The sequence below is a fragment of the Watersipora subatra genome, chromosome 11, assembly GCF_963576615.1.
Source record: "Watersipora subatra chromosome 11, tzWatSuba1.1, whole genome shotgun sequence".
In the NCBI taxonomy this organism is placed as follows: Eukaryota; Metazoa; Bryozoa; class Gymnolaemata; order Cheilostomatida; family Watersiporidae; genus Watersipora; species Watersipora subatra.
This window is the reverse complement of record NC_088718.1, coordinates 22,970,815-22,995,800: the sequence shown is the minus strand read 5'-3', so window position 1 is coordinate 22,995,800 and position 24,986 is coordinate 22,970,815. Positions and strand designations below refer to the sequence as shown.

Genomic DNA, 24,986 nt, shown 5'->3' with positions numbered 1-24,986 from the left:
AAACAAGTGATCAGTTATCGTAGCTCAAGTAAGACTCAAGACACTGAAGGTTGGAAACAAGTGATCAGTTATCGTAGCTCAAGTAAGACTCAATACACTGAAGGCTGGAAACAAGCGATGAGTTATCGTAGCTCAAGTAAGACTCAAGACACTGAAAGTTGGAAACAAGCGATCAGTTATTGTAGCTCAAGTAAGAGTCAAGACACTGAAAGTTGGAAACAAGTGATGAGTTATCGTAGCTCAAGTAAGAGTCAAGACACTGAAGGCTGGAAACAAGCGATGAGTTATCGTAGCTCAAGTAAGACTCAAGACACTGAACGTTGGAAACAAGTGATCAGTTATCGTAGCTCAAGTAAGACTCAATACACTGAAAGTTGGAAACAAGCGATCAGTTATCGTAGCTCAAGTAAGAGTCAAGACACTGAAGGTTGGAAACAAGCGATGAGTTATCGTAGCTCAAGTAAGACTCAAGACACTGAAGGTTGGAAACAAGCGATGAGTTATCGTAAGAGTCAAGACACTGAAGGTTGGAAACAAGCGATCAGTTATCGTAGCTCAAGTAAGACTCAAGACACTGAAAGATGGAAACAAGCGATCAGTTATCGTAGCTCAAGTAAGACTCAAGACACTGAAAGTTGGAAACAAGCGATGAGTTATCGTAGCTCAAGTAAGACTCAAGACACTGAAGGTTGGAAACAAGCGATGAGTTATCGTAGCTCAAGTAAGACTCAAGACACTGAAGGCTGGAAACAAGCGATGAGTTATCGTAGCTCAAATAAGACTCAAGACACTGAAAGTTGGAAACAAGCGATCAGTTATTGTAGCTCAAGTAAGACTCAAGACACTGAAAGTTGGAAACAAGCGATGAGTTATCGTAGCTCAAGTAAGACTCAAGACACTGAAAGTTGGAAACAAGTGATCAGTTATTGTAGCTCAAGTAAGACTCAAGACACTGAAGGTTGGAAACAAGTGATGAGTTATCGTAGCTCAAGTAAGACTCAAGACACTGAAGGTTGGAAACAAGTGATCAGTTATCGTAGCTCAAGTAAGACTCAAGACACTGAAGGTTGGAAACAAGCGATCAGTTATCGTAGCTCAAGTAAGACTCAAGACACTGAAGGTTGGAAACAAGCGATGAGTTATCGTAAAAGTCAAGACACTGAAGGTTGGAAACAAGTGATCAGTTATTGTAGCTCAAGTAAGACTCAAGACACTGAAGGTTGGAAACAAGCGATCAGTTATCGTAGCTCACGGTCATCAACGCTTTAACAACCACGCCAAACGATCACTCTAGGTATTAGAGAATAATTGTACATCTAGTTATCACACCTAATGACCTTTGAGTGTGCTCCGGACTGTTAGGGTGCTAGCAGTAATAAAGACCTGGTGAGAATTTAACTTGTGAAAGCACCCTTAATTGCAACGATGACTCCATTAACAGGCAAATAGGTCTCTGCAAGCTGTAGCAGATAGACATGGAAACCATCACCTGATAGGCAATCACAATGATTTGCAGCTAAATTGATCTTTAGAGCATCGAAAGTCTCAAGTGAGTTGAATCCGAGTGTTTAATTCATTAAAGGGTCAACTCAACCAGAACAGATCTAGAACATGAGAAATTTATGATAGAGAACGGAAGAGTGTTAGTAAAAACAAGGAAAAAGTACTTATTAGAAATTCAAAATACTGGACAGCAAGATAAGATAACACCAACAAACAAAAAGAGTGTACTTTATTTAATCGAAGAAAATAGAATATTTGGCTGCTCAATGTTTGTACAACTAAAATTTGTGTACAACACTGGAGACAGCAAAGAAATATTATTAAGCCAAACAAAGGAGCTCAAAGTCATAAACACTGTCATACATACACTCCAACTGTCTTCACTCCAGTGCAAAACTAGCCAGTCTCGCATATCTATTGACCTTGACACCCGATGTTGAGTCGTCTCCCTCATAGTCTCCTACCACGACATTCTTCCCTCTGTCGGTGCCATACCTACAACAGCAAGTATTTGTACCAGTCCATGAACCACTAATACTTAACAGGTTAGCATACGATAGATGAGCCCTTCATCCATGTTCTTAAATGTCTCTCCAATGCTTTTAGAATCGAGTTTAATTGCGTTCTGTTCAGTCTAGCAAAAGTTACACTGAATACCCTGTATAGTTGGTAGACTCCACATCTGCTACTAGCTGTCCACATCTGCTACTAGCTATCTACACTTGCTACTAGCTGTCCACACCTGCTACTCGCTGTCCACACCTGCTACTAGCTGTCTACACCTGCTACTAGCTTTCCATACCTACCACTAGTTGTCCGCACCTGTTATTAGCTGTCCATACCCGCCACTAGCTGTCTACACCCGCTACTTGCTGACAATAAGAAAAGATAGACTTTTACTTGTCTAGAGCTGTTTTCCTGTCGAAGCACTTAGCCAAGGTTCTCATGTAGGTTGGGTCATTGCCACAGCACAGCCCAACATAATCTACACCAATCTCCTTACACTTTTGGGCATACTGGCGAATGTCTTCGTAGGCACACGAGTGTTGTATAAGGTCATGCGGGTAACATGATTTATCTACGAACAGACAATATGACCAACTGTAGAGTGAGACAGAATAGAACAGGTTCGAGTTCAGTTCCTGAAAAAGGCTACCGGTTATCACAACAATGATATTCAACATTAAATTTCTCTTTGCGACTGGGCATTTCCCCAGTTGTTGAGGTTCCTTGCCACTGGACTCAGACATGTCCAGCCAAGATTATAGAACCATTATGTGTGTGACAATACTCTTAAAATAAGACTTGCCCAGACACTGCTTGTAGTACCCTTAGCAGACACACGGTAGGTCATCTGTGACCCTTAGCAGACACACGGTAGGTCATCTGTGAGAGATTACTCAAACAGTCTTCAATTATGACCTAACATTCACCCATTCTCTACATAACTCATTTTTTATTTTCACTGGTTTATAGAACTCAGTTTCACTTATACTTTGCCAGTTAATACTCGTCAGACAAGGCCACAAGAAAAGACAGTCTCATAGAGCGGGTAACTCCAGCTATTTAAGTAATTCTAGCTATTTACAGGTTACATCTTACATGGATATTTTACAAACTAGAAATTCCACAGTCATACAGCCCACGACCAAAGTGATATTGGAAAAAAGAAAGGGTACTGATGGTTGAGAAATGCAATATTAGCAGTCAAATGGCACTGCAGTGCAATAGAATAACTGCAATGGTATCTGTAATGTACTGGGTGTGGGTGTTATTATATACAACAAATAGCAATAATGAAAGGAAAAGATTATATGTTTATATCTCTCCCCTTGCAATAGGAGAATTGCAATATTGGCCAATATTAGAAGTAAAATGCGCTGATATTATTAGAATAACCAATATTATTAATATAGTAATAATATAAAACCAATGCACAATTTTGTTTACATTTTAAAACTTCATAGCTAACAATATCAAGAAGTTGTGATATTTATATAGATTTTTAGAAAATCTGTACTACTTAGTCATTGTTCTGTAGTCATCCAAACTTATAATTAAATACTGTAATAATCTCATAAGAATCGTTAGAAAAAAATATCATCGTCATTTCCTTTACTTACACTGCGTTGGACATCAGTTAGAATACCAAAGTACTCAGCAGTGTCTAAAATGTCAGTCACTTTGAAATCGGCAAAAATGAAACGATTCCAGTACTCCTACATTAGTTACAGAAACCTTCGGCAATTCGACAATGCTATAGACTGGTGAAATGTGCATGTTATTTTTTCGTAAAATGAGCACGACTTAATCGTTCTATTCTCTGTCACTCGGCGTTTCAATTTCCGGTCTTAACTTTGATAAAAGTAAGGCTTAGCAAGTTTTAATAACGATTTTCGGCTAAATAAATCTGTATATTTGTGTATCATTCGTTCAGATGGGTAAGTTTTAAGATACTGTCAAAACTTTTCAAAGACTTGGTAATATATTTGGATAGGTTTATGTGTTTTGTATCGTTATTATACTTAAAGGACTCTACAAAACGATGGTTAAATTTGTTGATGAGATTTCAAAACGAAGGTTTGTGACGTTGTTGATGAATAATTTTCGTAAGTTGTGTGCACATGCATTTATTATAAAAACTCTAAAACTTCGCTCCGCTCATTTGGTCGTGGGATTAGAAAATATTATATAAGTTCACACCTCAACTATAGTTACGAACCTGAGCCAAGGTGCTTCAGAGACTGGAAATTGGGGGTTTGCGCATCAGTCCGATAGCAGATTGGAAGGCAGCCCAAAGGTCCCTTGAAAAATAACGAATGGAGTTGGCAGGTGCTAAGAAATGACATATGGATAGAAGGTGCAGAAGCTATAAAAGTTAACAGATGAAATGAACTATAACAAAGCTATAACAGATGTAAAGTTTTTTGCTGACAGACTTGGAAGAATTCTATGATAAGATTAGAAGTCGGTTCAAATGAACAGCAAGTTTAACATTGTTCAATAAAATCAATTTACGTTGTCATATTTTCTATGCTATAGTCTGATTTAAAGACACCAAATGGAAAACTTCCCTAAGTTCAAAAAGCTCCAACCAATTTTTAGATTGTAACCTTTAACCTTTACTATAACAAGAGCCGTGTCTGTCATTATCGCGCCTGACGATCTCTCACACGGCAGTCTAGACTGCTGGAGTACAAATTTATGATAAATTTTAACTTAATGTTTTTACTCTTGACCTGAATATGAGTAGCGCTAAAGTGCTGCTACTCCAAGCTTTCAACGCTGTCACAACAGAAGACAGATTTTATATATTACTTTTAGATCAGCCTAAGGAGTCAAATTCTACTTTTTTAGTTTCTATAATATTTACATAATAACATCATTTCAAAGCTCAATCTTTGCAACACAAAAAGGTTGCAATTGGACAAGCTAAAAATTGACGTTTCTACCATTTTTGCTGGGATTTTGTGAAGCAGGAAAAGCTCAACGCTTCCAGCTGTAGAATGTGCTGACTTGTAACCCTCAATATTGAGTAGAGTAAACCTTAATTATTTACACGTGTAACAAGCTGCCACTCCTCAAGGAAGCCACACTTGGATCAATATTACAGCTTTGTCATTAAACTGTAGACAAGCCTCTATTATCGCTTGAGATGCAAAAACCAGAACTTTTTTAAGTTATGAAAAGTAAATATAAATTTATTTAAAGAATGCACTCTCCATACTTTGAATTAAATTTAAATTGCTTCCGCAACCAGTTTTGCTGTCGTTGATCTCTTACGGTGTATTCTAATATGAATAGTCTATGCATTTTGATGAGGGAGTTGTCACACCGAACTGATCTGATTTGTTGATAAGGCACAGTGAGCAACTTGAGACCCAATTCTCTTTCTGTCATAACCAAGGTATCACCTTCTAAACTTTTTATTTACAAATCCCTAGGCTACCTGTCATGTCAATGAGAACTCAGAAATCATGAGTTGTATCCAATGTCATGCAAATTAGCTTCTACGACATTTCCAAGTGGGTTTATAATAATGCCACATCTTAAATCATGTAATGATTTGACACTCACACTATCTGACTAAAGCATGAGAAAAACACAGTTGTTGCTCCAATTTCATGAAGCTATACTAGAAATGCCCTCTATAGCTACGCTATACATGTAGATACCATAGAGCTACTCTAAAGATATCATAGAACTACTCGAGAGATACACTAGAGCTACTCTAGAGATACTATAGAGCTACTCTAGAGATACCATAGAGCTACTCGAGAGATACAATAGAGAAACTCTAGAGATACCATAGAGCTACTTTAGAGATATCATAAAGCTACTTGAGAGGTACAATAGAGCTGCTCTAAAGATACCATAGAGCTACTTTAAAGGTACAATAGAGCAACTCTAGAGATACCATAAAGCTACGCTAGGGATACTATAGAGTTACTCGAGAGAGACCATAGAGCACCTTTAGCGATACCACAGAGCTACTCCAGATAAACCATAAAGCTACTCTATAGATACCTTGCAAACTTTTCGACATTCTTCAATAAGAGGCATCATTGTAGCTGGTCCTCTACTACAGTTGAGGGAGACAACATCCGCTCCTTCCTCTTGCAAACGTCGTAGAGCTTCTGGTATCGGTAAACCATCAAAAGTCATCCCGCGAGGGTTCACTGGGCAAATGCTGATCACAGTGGTGAAGCCTGAAACATATGGGTTGCTAATCAAGTAAAAATAAAAGGGAGAGCAGTTAGAGCTTTCCTGATCTCCATAAAAGGGTGATACATGAGCGCAGCTCAAATGTTGCGCCTGTGAAAGTGTCTACCTACGCCATAAACTCTTAGATCACGATATTGATATAAACACAAACCGGATCAGTGAAAGATAACAGCCAACAAGTTGACTGACCTCTTTACAGCAAGAAATACCACAATCACGGTACTGGTACCGACACTAACAGGGAGTATCAGCATCTCAAGTTTTAGATTTACTGAATAATGAAATGCATGATGTCATCACTAAAATGTAAATATCTAATGAATACCATGAAGCACATGAAGCCTTAGATTAGCATTTCAGTCTAATTATTCATCCTCACTGAAAAGCACTAACAATAAATAATGCTGCTTTTATAGAATACTTTTCTACATCGATCTACTATCCCCATCTATGGCTGTAGCTAAAGTATGTCTGCAACATTAGGTTTTATTTACTGCGACCTTACTGCGACCTTGCTGCGACCTTACTGCAAGCGATTCATAATGCGGATGAGTATGTGTTTCAGCAGTATTCAACAACAACATCTGAACTTATATAGCTAACCATCAACCAAGGTTAGACAACTCCACCTGAATACGTGGACGAGCAGTAGTGAATGCTAATTGATAATCAAAATATTTCTCTGAACAAATGTTAAAAATATGATTTAGCTATACGAACATCTGTTCATTCTTTACCTATTACAGAGAATGAACAAAGAAGACAATTTTAATTTCATATTTTTACTCTGAACAACTCACAAACTTTTTACAAAATGGCTAATTAATTTTTTTCGAGAACCAAACTTTTAGTAATTAATTGAAAAATTTCTACAGCACATATAACGCCTTGCTTTAGAGACAAAATCATCATCTTGTCGCAATTATAATTCCAAGAAGTGTGTATCAATATAATTATGAGTAATAATATTTTTAATAATTTATATACCTACTGTATAATGTAATAAAATATTTAAACATTTAATACATATTTAGCATGTAGTATAATAATTATATCATACAAATTATAAAATATTATAATATTGGAAATTATAAAATATAATAAATAATGATGTTATATATATTTATATATAAATTCTTTTTTATATTTATAGTATATTTACAATAATAAATATACTTGTAATAATATTTTTTACTCAGACTTTGTTTCTATACAAAGTGTAAAGCGGTGCAAAAACTACCAAGTATTTATTGTTGTAATTAAAGTATTTATTGCTATAATTAAAGTGTTTATTGTTGTAATTAAAATATTTATTGCTATAATTAAAGTATTTATTGTTGTGATTGAAAAATTTATTGTTGTAATTAAAGTATTTACTGGTGTAATTAAAGTATTTATTGTTGTAATTATTTATTGTTGCACTTTAGGCCTGCTAATGCTACGTATATAAATTGGTGTATAAGAAAAGACTCAACTAACCAAATTTTTTGAGGATTTTCAAAGCCAAAGAAGCCTCTCCGTAGTCCCAAAAGGTTTCAGCAATCATGTAGTCGACTCCTGCATCTTTTGCCCACTGGCACTGTTCCTGTATCAGAGGTAAACAGCAACGTGAAAATTAATTGAATGCTGCCAGCTTTACATCCTTCCAAGAAATGGGCATAGGCTCAATCAGGGGACCATAACTCTGGCTTTAGAAAACTCAATCAGTCGTCATCAAATTGAACTATAAAGGCCACACATGTAGAGCCCACACATGTAAAGCCCACACATGTAGAGCCCACAAATGTAGAGCCCACACATGTAGAGCCCACTCATGTAGAGCCCACACATGTAGAGCCCACAAATGTAGAGCCCACACATGTAGAGCCCACTCATGTAGAGCCCACACATGTAGAGCCTACACATGTGGCAAAATTGATTTTCATTAAAGAATAACAATTACCAAAACTCTGTTCATAGTCATTGCTATTTGTCAGTCAGAACAAAATAAACAAAATTATTCACTGGTGTTAAATGTGAGGCATTTAACAAAGATACCTTGTTCAGTTATGTACGTAGTCAAAAAGTCAATAAGTATATCCTCATGTCTGATATGACAGTAACTAAAAGCGTATGTATGTAAGTCCGTGAGCTATAACAAGGTAATTACAAGCATATGTGAGCAACTCACGGAAAACATCTGTTCACAGGCTTCAACAGTGCTCTGATCATCTGGGTCCCACAGGTTGCTGTTACATAGACCTCCGGCAAAGAATTTGTCATTTTCAATGGCCACAGACCTTGCTATTTCTAGAGCTCGCTTGTTTATTCCTTCTAATTCATTCTCTCTGCCCACGTCCTTCATTTTTTGTCGGTGTGCATAATACTGGTAATATATAACACCACAACACTGTAGTAATGGTAACATATAACAAACACAACACTGTAGTACTGGTAATATATAACAACACAACACTGTAGTAATGGTAATATATAACAAACAAAAGACTGCAGTACTGGTAATATACAACAACACAACTATGTAGTACTGGTAATATATAACAACACAATACTGTAGTATTGGTAATATATAACAAACACAACACTGCAGTACTGGTAATATATAACAACACAAAACAACACTGTGTACTTGTTATATATAGCAACACAACACTGTAGTACTTGTAATATGCAACGCCAACGCAACGCCATCTCATGTATTAGTAAGGGCTATAGATAACTAGCTTACTTAAAAGTTGATTTGAAACAAACTTCACATTACAGTTATTTGATATCAAAAGATTCATCATGTCTTATTCTGTTGTGATGTAGGTGCAAAATATGTGGGAATGTGATAATCAGCTCTTTAAAGCTCAAAAATGAACAGTTAGTCAATCGCAGCCATCACGAAAACGCCGTTAATTGGAATCTCTTTTTTTCGACGACGTACTCAAACATTGTGGTTATTGTTTTTGATCAAATGAAATGAAAGGCCAATAAAAGGCTCAATATAAAACATCTCGTAGCACTAGTTTATGACAAACACTTCGGGTTCTATCAGAAACTCTTATTAAATATAGCTGCTCGCTACTTTACAGTTTCGTTTCGGCTTGGTCTAATCGTCGAGTCATAATCTGACCATGTGACCCATACTTCCTGCCAAACGGCGCGAACAATTTCTGGAGCCGTTTTCGAATATCACAGGCGACCAACAGGCTCGTCATGTTTATTGGAGGATGATATACACTCCTTCAAGCTAAGGTTAAAAAATTAAACAAATTTTTACGGTGCGTTTTGAAATATCAGTGCTCAAAATGACAGCTTTACAATGATGATGAAAAAAATGCGTAAGGGCAATCGACATGGTTTTATTGAATGCATGAAGTATATTTGTAAAAATATTTCGACGAATGAGGTTGCATGAAAGTGTAAACAGAAGCCATCGTGTTCAGCTACATCCCATTTGAGCCGTTTTGGAAAGGGATTCCAATCTACGGCGTTTTCGTGTGGCTGCGATTAGCTGTTCGTTTTTTAACTTTTAAGAGCTTGTAATCACATTTCCACATATTTGGCACCTACTACACAACAGTGTAAGACATAGTGAATTTTTTGATCCCAAATAACTGTAATGTGAAATTTGTTGCAAGTCAACCTTTAAATTAGCCATTGGCAAGATGCCAGGCTAATGGCAAATGACATTGTTTGTAAGCTGATTTTGTGAGTGTAGCATTAATATCACTGTTTATAAGCTGATTTGTAATACCCGAGCAACGCTAGGAATTCTGCTAGTCTTATATAAAGCTAAAAAAGCTATTGACTAGTTGGTTGGCTGCATAGCTCTATGAATATTCTACAGTGAGAGTGGAGAATGGGATGGTTGGCTGCATAGCTCTATGAATATACTATAGTGAGAGTGGAGAATGGGATGGTTGGCTGCATAGCTCTATGAATATACTATAGTGAGAGTGGAGAATGGGATGGTTGGCTGCATAGCTCTATGAATATACTATAGTGAGAGTGGAGAATGGGATGGTTGGCTGCATAGCTCTATGAATATACTATAGTGAGAGTGGAGATTGGGATGGTTGGCTGCATAGCTCTATGAATATACTATAGTGAGAGTGGAGAATGGGATGGTTGGCTGCATAGCTCTATGAAAATACTATAGTGAGAGTGGAGAATGGGATGGTTGGCTGCATAGCTCTATGAATATACTATATATAGCTCTATGAATATACTATATTGAGAGTGGAGAATGGGATGGTTGGCTGCATAGCTCTATGTATATACTACAGTGAGAGTGGAGAATGGGAGTGGAAAGGGAATGCGTCAGACAGGATTTGAACTTGTGACATTCAGCCTGGTTGACCAACACTCTAGCACCTGAACCAATCTGTACCCTTTTAGCATTTCAGAATAATTTCGTGGATACTTAATCTCTCTGGTATACTGTTGTGGTACTAGTGACAATAATTAGAGTTCGTCTATGGGCCGTGTCATTGATCATGCCAAAAGATTGGATATTATTTTAAGAGGAAGTAACTCTTGAATAAGATCAAATTGACTTTTTTAAAGAGAACTTTTAAAAATATGCTGACTGTGTCAGGTTAATGTGTCAGGTTAATGTGTCAGGTTAATGCGTCAGGTTAATGTACTAGGTTAATGTGTCAGGTTAATGCGTCAGGTTAATGTACCAGGTTAATGTGTCAGGTTAATGCGTCAGGTTAATGTGTCAGGCTAATGTGTCAGGTTAATGCGTCAGGTTAATGTGTCAGGTTAATGCGTCAGGTTAATGTCCCAGGTTAATGTGTCTGGTTAATGCGTCAGGTTAATGTACCAGGTTAATGTGTCAGGTTAATGCGTCAGGTTAATGCGTTAGGTTAATGCGTCAGGTTAATGCGTCAGGTTAATGCGTCAGGTTAATGCGTCAGGTTAATGCGTCAGGTTAATGTGTCAGGTTAATGTATCAGGTTAAGGTGTCAGGTTAATGTGTCAGGTTAATGTGTCAGGTTAATGTGTCAGATTAATGCATCAGGTTAATGCGTCAGGTTAATACATCAGGTTAATGTATCAGGTTAACGTGTCAGGTAAATGTGTCAGGTTAATGTGTCAGGTTAATGTGTCAGGTTAATGTATCATGTTAATGTATCATGTTAATGTGTCAGGTTAATGTGTCAGGTTAGTGTGTCAGGTTAATGTATCATGTTAATGTGTCAGGTTAATGTGTCAGGTTAATGCATCAGGTTAATGTGCCAGGTTAATGTGCCAGGTTAATATGTAGACCAGGTTAATGTGCAGACCAAGTCAGTTCACTCTGGAGCCATAGTCATTAAGTTTTTACAAGGTTGTCTAACTTCAAAGAAAACCGCTAACACACTGAACATTTTTTGACAGGTGTGGGTAAAAAAACCTTACTGCTTGTATCACGGCTGCTCTCACATCGCTTTAGCTCTTCAACTAACTCTTACATATTGGAGGTACAAAAATCATGTAAAATGTTGTACTCATTAATACTAGTCTTATTTTAAGGATTAGGCTGAGCTCTACAACGAACTTAGGCAAAAAGGCCGCTATGTCAGGATTAGAGCAGAGAAACCCCATGTAGGCTGGCACATAACTGCGAGACCCCTTCATTGCCACTACCTAGTCTCATACAAACTGGTAGTCGCTGTAAACATACTGTGAAGGCTTGCACGACATCACTTCCTGCATCGACGAACTCCTGGTGCATTGCCCGTACAGCCTCAGGACAGTCAAGGACAACTTCAGGCACAAGGCTTCCTGCTCGCACTCTTCCTCTTCGTAAAAACTCAAACAGGTATCCTTCAGCAATCACCAGCGGTTTCTGAGTTTTTAAAAACTCTACCAAATCTATAAAAAAAGTATTTCTATTTTTCATGCATCATTAACCAAGAGATCTCTGAGATGTAAGATAGCATCGAAGGAGGCAGCAGACAGTGTCAGTGCAACAGTCAGCATGTTGTGAAAGTCAGCGTGTCGTGATAGTCAGCGCGTCATGACAGTCAGCCTGTTGTGATAGTCCGCTCGTTGTGAAAGTCAGCGTGTTGTGACAGTCGGCGCGTTGTGACAGTCAGCGTGTTGCGACAGTCAGCGTGTCATGACAGTCAGCGTGTTGTGACAGTCAGAGCGTCGTGACAGTCGGCGTGTTGTGACAGTCAGCGTGTTGTTACAGTCAGCGAGTTGTGACAGTCAGCGTGTCGTGACAGTCAGGGTGTTGTGACAGTCAGCGCATTGTGACAGTCAGCGTGTCGTGACAGTCAGCGTGTCATGACAGTCAGCAAGTAATTCCTGATAAGACTAGACTTATCAAATTTGTCAACAAAATAGACTTGAATGCACCATAAATTTTTCCAAAGTGCATTCAGAGGTAGGAATGAGTATGTCCCTATCTTTATAGGTACATTACTGAATCAATGGTTTGGTGTGGTCAACAGCAAAAATGAACATTTTAATTAATTCCAATTTAACAAGATTTTAAGCCTGGTTCCAATATACGTCGGAAAGCACCGGCGACAGCACCGCAAGCTATAGCAGTGAAACGGGAACCTATGCGCCGGGTACCGCCGAGGACCACCGGTAGTTGCCTGTGGCAACGCAATAGTTTAGCATTGTTCAAATTTCGCTGAAGACCGCATGCAAAACCTGCCCAAAATGCACTGTACAGATGAAGGTCACCATTGAGGGAAACGGCATGGCGAACGAACATTTTATTTGATTACGCCATTATGTTTAGCGATGCAGCTTGATATGTGAACCAGGGGGTGCTAAACATATTATGGAAATGTTTACTTTTCTTTATCCATTTTCATAAACATAAATATTTCCATAATTTTATTGAAATGGATATGGAAATTTTATTTTAGAAATATGGAAATGTTATGGAAATGAAAATAATATAGATATGAATTATGGAAATGGAAATAATATGGAAATGGATTATGGAAATGGAAATAATATGGAAATGAGTTCTGGAAATGAATTATGGAAATGCAAATGGTATGGAAATGAATTATGGAAATGTCATGGAAATGGACATAATATAGAAACGAATTATGGAAATGTTAAGTAAATGGAAACTGTGGCATACACATAATCCCTGCTGTGAATAGATGCCGACGAGCTTAGCGTTTTGCTGCGCAAGTTACCGCCGGAGTCTCGAAATCGATATGGAAACAAGGTTTTACATATGAGCAGGGTAAAGCAAACAGCTATGGATTGAATGATTCCCCACTAACTTGTTGTGGTGATAAACATCCTACAATAAGGGGTTACATTAAGGGTGTACATTAAGGGTGTAAATTAAGGGTGTACATTAAGGGGGTACATTAAGGTGTTACATTAAGGCGTTACATTAAGGGGTACATTAAGGGGTACATTAAGAGGGTACATTAAAGCGTTACATTAAGGGGTTACATTGAGGGGTTACATTAAGGGGTACATTAAGGGTGTACATTAAGGGGTTACATTAAGAAGGTACATAAAAGGGTTACATTAAGGGGTTACATTAAGGGGTTACATTAAGGGGTTACATTAAGGGGTACATTAAGGGGTACATTAAGAGGGTACATTAAAGCGTTACATTAAGGGGTTACATTGAGGGGTTACATTAAGGGGTACATTAAGGGTGTACATTAAGGGGTTACATTAAGGGGTACATTAAGGTGTTACATTAAGGGGTTAAATTAAGGGGTTACATTGAGGGGTTACATTAAGGGGGTACATTAAGGGGTTACATTAAGTTGTTACATTAGGGGTTACATTAAGGGTTACATTAAGGGGTTACATTAAGGGGTTAAATTAAGGGGTTACATTGAGGGGTTACATTAAGGGGGTACATTAAGGGGGTACATTAAGGAGGTACATTAAGGGGTTACAGTAGGGGGTACATAAAGGTGTTACATTAAGGGGGTACATTGAGGGGTACATTAAGGTGTTACATTAAGTGGTACATTAAGGGGTTACATTAAGGGGGTACAATAAGGGGTTACATTAGGGGGTACAATAAGGTGTTACATTAAGGGGGTACATTAAGTGGGTACATTAAGGGGTACATTAAGGGTTATATTAAGGGGGTACATTAAGGGGTTACATTGAGGGGTTACATTAAAGGGTACATTAAGTGGGTACATTAAGGGGTTACATTAAGTGGGTACATTAAGGGGTTACATTAGGGGGTACATTAAGGTGTTACATTAAGGAGGTACATTAAGGGGTACATAAAGGGGTTACATTAAGCGGGTACATTAAGGGGTTACAGTAGGGGGTACATTAAGATGTTACATTAAGGGGGTACATTGAGGGGTACATTAAGAGGGTACATTAAGGGGTTACATTAGGGGGTTACATTAAGGGGTTACATTAAAGGGTTACATTGAGGGGTTACATTAAGGGGGTACATTAAGGGGGTACATTAAGGGGTTACATTAAGGGGTACATTAAGGTGTTACATTAGGGGGTACATTAAGGGGTATATTAAGGGGTACATTAAGGGTTATATTAAGGTGTTACATTAAGGGGGTACATTGAGAGGTACATTAAGGGGGTACATTAAGGGGGTACATGAAGGGGTTACATTAGGGGGTTACATTAGGAGGTTACATTAAGGGGATACATTAAGGTGTTACATTAAGGGAGTACATTAAGGGGTACATTAAGGGGTACATTAAGGGTGTACATTAAGGGGTACATTAAGGTGTTACATTAAGGGGTACATTAAGGGGGTACATTAAGGGGGTACATTAAGCGGGTACATTAAGGGGTTACATTAGGGGTACATTAAGGTGTTACATTAGAGGGTACATTAAGGTGTTACATTAAGGGAGTACATTAAGGGGTACATTAATGGGTTACATTAAGGGGGTACATTAAAGGGTTACATTAGGGGTACATTAAGGGGTACATTAATGGGTTACATTAAGGTGTTACATTAAGGTGTTACATTAAGGGAGTACATTAAGGGGTACATTAAGGTGTTACATTAGGGGGTACATTAAGGGGGTACATTAAGGGGGTACATTAAGAGGGTACATTAAGGGGTACATTAAGGGTTACATTAAGGGGTTACATTGAGGGGTTACATTAAGGGGGTACATTAAGGGGTTACATTGAGGGGTTACATTAAGGGGGTACATTAAGGGGGTACATTAAGGGGTTACATTAAGGGGGTACATTAAAGGGTTACATTAGGGGTACATTAAGGTGTTACATTAAGGTGTTACATTAAGGGGGTACATTAAGGAGTACATTAAGGGGTTACATTAAGGGTTACATTAAGGGGTTACATTAGGGGGTACATTTAGGTGTTACATTAAGGGAGTACATTAAGGGGTACATTAAGGTGTTACATTAAGGGGGTACATTAAGGGGGTACATTAAGAGGGTACATTAAGGGGTACATTAAGGGTTACATTAAGGGGTTACATTAAGGGATTACATCAAGGTGTTACATTAAGTGGTACATTAAGGGGTTACATTAAGGGGGTACATTAAGGGGTTACATTAGGGGGTACATTAAGGGTTACATTAAGGGGGTACATTAAGGGGGTACATTAAGGGGTTACATTAAGCGGGTACATTAAGGGGTTACATTAAGGGAGTACATTAAGGGGTACATTAAGGTGTTACATTAAGGGGGTACATTAAGGGGTACATTAAGGGGGTACATTAAGAGGGTACATTAAGGGGTACATTAAGGGTTACATTAAGGGGTTACATTAAGGGGTTACATTAAGGGGTTACATTGAGGGGTTACATTAAGGGGGTACATTAAGGGGTTACATTGAGGGGTTACATTAAGGGGTTACATTGAGGGGGTACATTAAGGGGTACATTAAGGGGTTACATTAAGGGTTACATTAAGGGTTACATTAAGGGGTTACATTAGGGGGTACATTAAGGTGTTACATTAAGGAAGTACATTAAGGGGTACATTAAGGTGTTACATTAAGGGGGTACATTAAGGGGGTACATTAAGGGGGTACATTAAGAGGGTACTTTAAGGGGTACATTAAGGGTTACATTAAAGGGTTACATTAAGGGGTTACATTGAGGGGTTACATTAAGGGGGTACATTAAGGGGGTACATTAAGGGTTCCATTAAGGGGGTATATTAAAGGGTTACATTAGGGGTATATTAAGGTGTTACATTAAGGTGTTACATTAAGGGGGTACATTAGGGGTTACATTAAGGGTTACATTAAGGGTTACATTAAGGGGTTACATTAGGGGGTACATTAAGGTGTTACATTAAGGGAGTACATTAAGGGGTACATTAAGGGGTACATTAAGGGTTACATTAAGGGGGTACATTAAGGGGTTACATTAAGGGGGTACATTAGGAGGTACATTAAGGTGTTACATTAAGGGGGTACATTAGGGGTACATTAAGGGGTACATTAAGGGTTACATTAAGGGGGTACATTAAGGGGTTACATTAAGGGGGTACATTAGGGGGTACATTAAGGTGTTACATTAAGGGGGTACATTAAGGGGGTACATTAAGGGGGTACATTAAGGGGGTACATTAGGGGGTACATTAAGGTGTTACATTAAGGGGGTACATTAAGGGGTACATTAAGGTGTTACATTGAGGGTTACATTAAGGGGTTACATTAAGGGGTACATTAAGAGGGTACATTAAGGGGTTACATTAAGGGGTTACATCAAGGGGTTACATTAAGGGGTACATTAAGAGGGTACATTAAGGGGTTACATTAAAGGGTTACATCAAGGGTTACATTAAGGGGGTACATTAAGGGTGTACATTAGTGGTTACATTAAGGGGGTACATTAAGGGGTACATTAAGAGGGTACATTAAAGGGTTACATTAAGGGGTTACATCAAGGGGTTACATTAAGGGGTACATTAAGAGGGTACATTGAAGGGTTACATTAAAGGGTTACATCAAGGGTTACATTAAGGGGGTACATTAAGGGTGTACATTAGTGGTTACATTAAGGGATGGCTGTATAACAAGAGAATGAAAGCTTTTCACGTATGTATATATCAATCAAACAAAGCAACTGCAGTATGCAAGGCGGGGGTCACTCGAATCAAAACTGAACATACAGTAATTCTATATTCAGCTATTTCTTATTCTCTTTCTCCGTTACCCTGAGCCTGGATTGAATCTTATAATATATTAAAAAGTGAATATTATTTTCTTTAGTAAATAGTAAGTCGTCCATTTGAGCGGAATTGAAGTTAAGGGAAGACATTCAATAGTAAACTTTTGGGTCTTTTAAATTTGAGGTCAAATGTACGAGCTGACGCGGAGGGCACTGGCTTTAATTCACAAGTTTACAGTAAAAGCAGAAAAAGCGAAATTCTCTATTAAAAAGTGTCTCATGACTTCCTAATACAGAAAACTCCTTGTGATTGTGTAACTCTTGTGTGGACCTAATTAACAACAATTATTTAAACTGTTTTCAGATAAGCTCAATGACTTTAGGATCACTGGCTTTTTTACATGACATCGCAGCCTTGCAAATCTTGCTATTTATGTAACCAAAAATCTTAATGTCAAAATACTTTGTTTTATGACAAGAATTGTTTGTTAAGTAAAAATGTGATTGCAAGGAGAAACACTTTGTTGCATAGAGTAGAGAGTGACTTTGAAGCATTTCAAATTGCTAACAAGGAGAAGTGACTCTCTATGTTTATGACTTTCTATGTCACGGTGTGTAATCCGTCTCTTTTACTTCCCCGTTATCGTCGTCACTTTATAGTGTTGGCGAGGTCAAGGATAAAGGCAAGGTAGTGTTGCAATTTCAAGTCACTTTGAACATACATTATGTATATAAACAGCAAGCGAGGATTTTCACAAATTGTTCTAGCAGGCAAAAACAGAGCCTACCAGGTGAACTTATCGTGTGTATGTATAGACTATTATTATAATAGTCTATAGTAATATATGTAGTAGATGTCCTTAGTCAATAGTTCCCAGTCTATGTTTTATAGCCTACAGTTTATCTTCTTTAGTCTCCCATGTTTCTTCTGTTCTATGTAGACTACTTTATATTCCATAATCTATGGTCTATTGTCTATACCCTACAGATCTACGATCTAAGCTCCATATTCTAGTCCATATTCTAGCTGGCTATTTGCCAGCAGCATAACTGACCCTTGTAACCCCTGTAACCGGCTTGCCAATGTTGTTTATGATTGCGGCACACACTGCTCAAATAGCCGTTTTAAGTTACGGGCTTTCAGATAAACTTATATCTTTGATCAGAAATGAAAACATCACAAGGTCAGAAATGAACTCCATCAATCGTACCTCTAAACTGAGCTCTCGACTGGAATAGGAATACGGCAGCTGTCTGGCGCTCCAGGTTTGATAGTCCCCCAAAAAGGCCTATTTGGCTCGGCCCAAAATCACGTTTTTAGGGGGGATTTCAGACCATGGGGAACTATCAGTGAATTTGCTACTTTAGGGGGCTTCTCTTGCCAAGCCAGTGAAAGGGCCCATGTTACACATACGATACATATGCTAAAGGCCTAGCAGAAATTATTGTCATAGCTTCTGAATCATATTGGATGTTTAGTGGGGCGTGGAACTTTGGCGCCTCTAGGGAACTCCCAGTGTTCAGTGTTTAAGGGGTGTATTTCAAATTGACCAACCAGGTGATTGGGGGTACAATATCGAAGTCTGGGCCTAGTCAGGTGGGTGTTTCTTTCAGAGTATCAACCCTGGGTCTGGCGCAGATCCTTGAAAGCAATGCAACATCATGTACTAATAATGAAATGAAACTGGCCTGTAAATCCCTAGTTGACAAGTACTTGTACGCATATTGCAAGGCAACATTTCTGATGATCCCACTCCAGAACTATGATTGTTTATTTCACTGTGATTAAACACTGTGATTGACTAAAATTTAAAGGTATCTTTAAGAATTTTTATTTTGCTGAAAGCATGCTAACATCTAGTAAGAGGCCTAAACGCTTGCAGACCGTACGATCTCCATTTTATTTGCCATATATACCTATATTCACGGCCCTTACCTGCCTCTCATAAGGCATACATGTTGCTATATATCTATATTCACAGCCCTTACATGCCTCTCATAAGGCATACATGTTGTTATATACCTATATTCACAGCCCTTACATGCCTCTCATAAGGCATACATGTTGTTATATACTTATATTCACAGCCCTTACATGCCTCTCATAAGGCATACATGTTGTTATATATCTATATTCACAGCCCTTGCATGCCTCTCATAAGGCATACATGTTGTTATATACCTATATTCACAGCCCTTGCATGCCTCTCATAAGGCATACATGTTGTTATATACCTATATTCACAGCCCTTACATGCCTCTCATAAGGCATACATGTTGTTATATACCTATATTCACAGCCCTTACATGCCTCTCATAAGGCATACATGTTGTTATATATCTATATTCACAGCCCTTACATGCCTCTCATAAGGCATACATGTTGTTATATACCTATATTCACAGCCCTTACCTGCCTCTCATAAGGCATACATGTTGTTATATATCTATATTCACAGCCCTTACATGCCTCTCATAAGGCATACATGTTGTTATATATCTATATTCACAGCCCTTGCATGCCTCTCATAAGGCATACATGTTGTTATATACCTATATTCACAGCCCTTACCTGCCTCTCATAAGGCATACATGTTGTTATATATCTATATTCACAGCCCTTACATGCCTCTCATAAGGCATACATGTTGTTATATACCTATATTCACAGCCCTTACCTGCCTCTCATAAGGCATACATGTTGTTATATATCTATATTCACAGCCCATACATGCCTCTCATAAGGCATACACATTGTTATATACCTATATTCACAGCCCTTGCATGCCTCTCATAAGGCATACATGTTGTTATATACCTATATTCACAGCCCTTACATGCCTCTCATAAGGCATACATGTTGTTATATATCTATATTCACAGGCCTTGCATGCCTCTCATAAGGCATACATGTTGTTATATATCTATATTCACAGCCCTTGCATGCCTCTCATAAGGCATACATGTTGTTATATACCTATATTCACAGCCCTTGCATGCCTCTCATAAGGCATACACGTTGTTATATATCTATATTCACAGCCCTTGCATGCCTCTCATAAGGCATACATGTTGTTATATACCTATATTCACAGCCCTTGCATGCCTCTCATAAGGCATACATGTTGTTATATACCTATATTCACAGCCCTTACATGCCTCTCATAAGGCATACATGTTGTTATATATCTATATTCACAGCCCTTGCATGCCTCTCATAAGGCATACATGTTGTTATATATCTATATTCACAGCCCTTGCATGCCTCTCATAAGGCATACATGTTGTTATATACCTATATTCACAGCCCTTGCATGCCTCTCATAAGGCATACATGTTGTTATATACCTATATTCACAGCCCTTACATGCCTCTCATAAGGCATACATGTTGTTATATACCCTAGGACACTTGTATTTCGCTAGTATTTAGTTTCGTGAGTAGCATACAGAGTAAAATTTCGCTGGAACTTAATTTCGCAGCTCTGATGAGTGCGAAAATAAAGTGATGTGAAAATAAATGCAGTAAAACAAACATTAGATTCCTCAGGTCCAGTTCACTGGTACGAAATATTTTTCAATTTGGGACTACCGTACTGTTTGGAACCGCACCTCTATATAAGCTGCATGTGCTTTATTTTCCAAAAACGATAATAAAACAATACATAAGCTGCACCTTACTATAGGCCGCAGAACTAAGGACTGCTTTTTAACGTGACAGCAACTAAGCCATTTAAAACGGAACAGTGCAGAACGGCACAGTTTCGTATTATCCGACGCTTTTTAACTTAGTGCCTAACTGGACAGTACCGCGAGGCATTGTTTCGTATTTTCTTTCACAGCTAGAAGTGTACTAATTGGAGATTCCAGTTAGTGCGCCCTAGCGGTGAAAGAAAAAGCCACAGAATAAGCCACAGTGATTAGCCGCACCCTCGTAGGTTTACCTATAAGCCGCATAGCTCAAATCATCAGAAAAAAGTAGCGGCTAATAGTCCGAAAAGTACGGTAGTTTGTACTTGTGAACCGTAGTTTGTACTTGTGAACCGCAAGTAGAAATGTGTAGGCGAGATCAATAATGCAATTTGATCGCTTGCTACCATTTGTTTCCTGGACTATCAATGACGGTCAAGGTCACTGCTGCAGTGACTGATGTTGTACCAATATTAGAATTCAAGTATTCATAGCACGCGGTGGCCATGGCCCCCGGGTTGTTATTGCTTTTGGTTGGTAATAAAATTCATCACCACAATAATTATTATTCAATTTTATGACTTTCCCTACCAGACTGTCATCCTCATCAGTTACAAATTCAATGACTAAACTAATATCATCATCTTCTTCATTTGTCTAGGCTTTTCCAAAAAACTTTTTATCTTAATTTGTTTTGCCAAGCTGCTCAGTCGGTGTATTAGCTATATTGAGTTTAGCAAAACTTGCCCAATGAGCCAATCACATACAAAAATTGCCTGCATTTCTAATATGACGATTTTATTGTGAATATCAATGAAGAAAGCCATTTATTTTCGCGTTTTCGCTGGTTCGTTGTGATAGTTTAGTTTCGCTCATGAAATTTTTGCGAAAGGCTGTTGCCGCGAAAACGCGAAAGTTAGATGCCGCGAATACATAAGTGTCCTAGGGTATCTATATTCACAGCCCTTGCATGCCTCTCATTAGGCATACATGTTGTTATATACCTATATTCACAGCCCTTACATGCCTCTCATAAGGCATACATGTTGTTATATACCTATATTCACAGCCCTTGCATGCCTCTCATAAGGCATACATGTTGTTATATACTTATATTCACAGCCCTTACATGCCTCTCATAAGGCATACATGTTGTTATATATCTATATTCACAGCCCTTGCATGCCTCTCATTAGGCATACATGTTGTTATATACCTATATTCACAGCCCTTACATGCCTCTCATAAGGCATACATGTTGTTATATACCTATATTCACAGCCCTTGCATGCCTCTCATAAGGCATACATGTTGTTATATACTTATATTCACAGCCCTTACATGCCTCTCATAAGGCATACATGTTGTTATATATCTATATTCACAGCCCTTGCATGCCTCTCATAAGGCATACATGTTGTTATATACCTATATTCACAGCCCTTGCATGCCTCTCATAAGGCATACATGTTGTTATATACCTATATTCACAGCCCTTGCATGCCTCTCATAAGGCATACATGTTGTTATATATCTATATTCACAGCCCTTGCATGCCTCTCATAAGGCATACATGTTGTTATATATCTATATTCACAGCCCTTGCATGCCTCTCATAAGGCATACATGTTGTTATATATCTATATTCACAGCCCTTGCATGCCTCTCATAAGGCATACATGTTGTTATATATCTATATTCACAGCCCTTGCATGCCTCTCATAAGGCATACATGTTGTTATATACCTATATTCACAGCCCTTGCATGCCTCTCATAAGGCATACATGTTGTTATATATCTATATTCACAGCCCTTACATGCCTCTCATAAGGCATACATGTTGTTATATACCTATATTCACAGCCCTTGCATGCCTCTCATAAGGCATACATGTTGTTATATATCTATATTCACAGCCCTTACATGCCTCTCATAAGGCATACATGTTGTTATATACCTATATTCACAGCCCTTGCATGCCTCTCATAAGGCATACATGTTGTTATATATCTATATTCACAGCCCTTACATGCCTCTCATAAGGCATACATGTTGTTATATACCTATATTCACAGCCCTTGCATGCCTCTCATAAGGCATACATGTTGTTGAACATAATAAAGGTGATAATTGAGCCCATTTGTACATGCTACGGTTCATTTTGAATTTCCTCAGCTATTGTTTGTTGGTTAAGTATCAGCTAATTGCAAACACACCGATCGCACACACCGGTCGCATATACCGGTCGCACACACCGGTCAATCATACCAGTCGCGGACAACAGTCGACCATACCAGTCGCAGACACCAGTTAACCACACCGGTCGACCTTGGTATTTTCATACTGAGGCTCTACTGATTGGACTCACGGCTACAGTTAGCAGGTTGAATATTGCAGCTTGTGGTTGCTAGTCACGGATATGAGATAAAAACAAGCTCAACATGCTGCAAGATAGCGTATCATGTATAAACAGATAACACTGGCATATTATGGATAATGTATTCAATGTTAAATGAAGAAATATATGGTTTTGTAATAAATAGTTCCAGCAATTATTATATTATTGTAATAAATAGTTCCTGCAATTATTATATTATTGTAATAAATAGTTCCTGCAATTATTATATTATTGTAATAAATAGTTCCTGACTTCCTGCAAGTTCAAATAAATTAACACAGACTTTAAGTAAGCATACACAACTTTTTGCTTCTAAAAATCACTAAAAAATATTCATTTCTAGTGAGAAGCCCTGCTGCCTACATGCTTCATGTAAAATGCTGTCATCAATTGTTATAATTATAATATATAAAAGTGATGGCAAAACTTTTAACAGCATTTTCTATATACATGTAATAAAATAATGGTTTTACAACAGTTGTATTGTACTGGAAGGTCTCCATTGTGATCATAATACCATTGCAAGACATTTTCCTGCACATAAGAACATTTTCTCCATGTATATTTACTAAAGAAAGTGCTTGATGTTCAGTTTCCACGTGCCATAGGAATAGATCAGTCTATGTATGATGTATGTATGTATGTAACAAAATCTCATTAAATTCACCTGCTAATTCCTTGAAGCATTGATCACAAGTCTCTCTCCAGGGAATGCATAAACATTTGGAAGGCAAATTATTGTTGCTTTAAGCTTAATCCAGGCAATGTATATGTCTGTGTGAATTTCCATAAAAATATTCAATGAGCTGCTATACACGGCAGGTAAATATTACTAAGCCCACTTATATGAGCAGTAGCCTGTACCTCGAGCACACACAATCCATCACCACCCAAGAATTAATCCTATAAGATATATAAATAGACAGCTTCCTACCGGCAGCTATCTGAAGCTAACAGTTAAACACTACTTGGATATAATCTAAACCTCTTCGGCGAGTACCATACCTTTAGGTTGTCTCTCGTTAGACATCTTGTCTGCCCGAGTGTCACTGTAAAAGTGCGGAGACTGATAAGGAACTAGACACGACTCCTGCCCAGGGGCTGTCAGCGTTTGGCCAATGTAAACATCGATAGTATGGCGCTATTCAGGGATGGCAGTTACCGGCACTATTAACACTGATAACTTATCTCGTACACCGTGGCACCGTAGAAAAGCTGTGAATGTTTACTGTAACGGCAAGTAGCTGTAAATTGTAGAGTAGAGTGCTATTGAGACTGGGTCAGCAGAACTTAGCAAGGTTGTGACTGCTATTCATAGGACCAGCGTATACAAACTGCTTATATTTCGTTGTGAGATCAATAATATAGCAGGCTGGTTATTGTGACTTGATGAAAGGGGGCAAGGGAGTGTGTACGATATAACGCTTGTAGAGCGCGGTGAGTAAACACCATCACGTGTGCTGCCAGTAGTATTTACTCACCTACAAATTGTTAAATAGGTATAATAATATTGCGCACACTAACACCGCAGACATATTTCTCAATGGAGCTTGCAAGAGCTTACTACTACTTTTCTCTAATAAAAAAGATTGGGAGACTCCCA

At 38.2% G+C, this 24,986-nt stretch overlaps 1 protein-coding gene across 1 annotated transcript; it reads right to left on the bottom strand.

Annotated features, from left to right (window-relative positions):
• Positions 1-1,565: 1,565 nt before the first annotated feature.
• Positions 1,566-24,696, bottom strand: LOC137408279 (betaine--homocysteine S-methyltransferase 1-like). The gene is made up of 8 exons (XM_068094736.1): positions 24,389-24,696; positions 11,888-12,078; positions 8,399-8,593; positions 7,708-7,813; positions 6,031-6,212; positions 4,226-4,307; positions 2,404-2,581; positions 1,566-1,998 (listed from the first exon to the last, which is right to left on the bottom strand). Exons 1-8 carry the CDS (start codon positions 24,411-24,413, stop codon positions 1,884-1,886), a joined length of 1,074 nt encoding a protein of 357 aa, XP_067950837.1. The 5' UTR covers positions 24,414-24,696; the 3' UTR covers positions 1,566-1,883.
• Positions 24,697-24,986: the final 290 nt, after the last annotated feature.

Bases quoted from the DNA above. Each gene is read 5' to 3' on its own strand.
- LOC137408279 (XM_068094736.1), bottom strand. From the start codon at position 24,413: ATGTCTAACGAGAGACAACCTAAAG. The intron at 7,814-8,398 runs GTGAGTTGCTCA...CCTCTGATACAG, and splicing joins CCTGTGAACAGATGTTTTCC to GAACAGTGCCAGTGGGCAAA. The intron at 4,308-6,030 runs GTATCTATAGAG...TTATTTTTCAAG, and splicing joins AATGTCGAAAAGTTTGCAAG to GGACCTTTGGGCTGCCTTCC.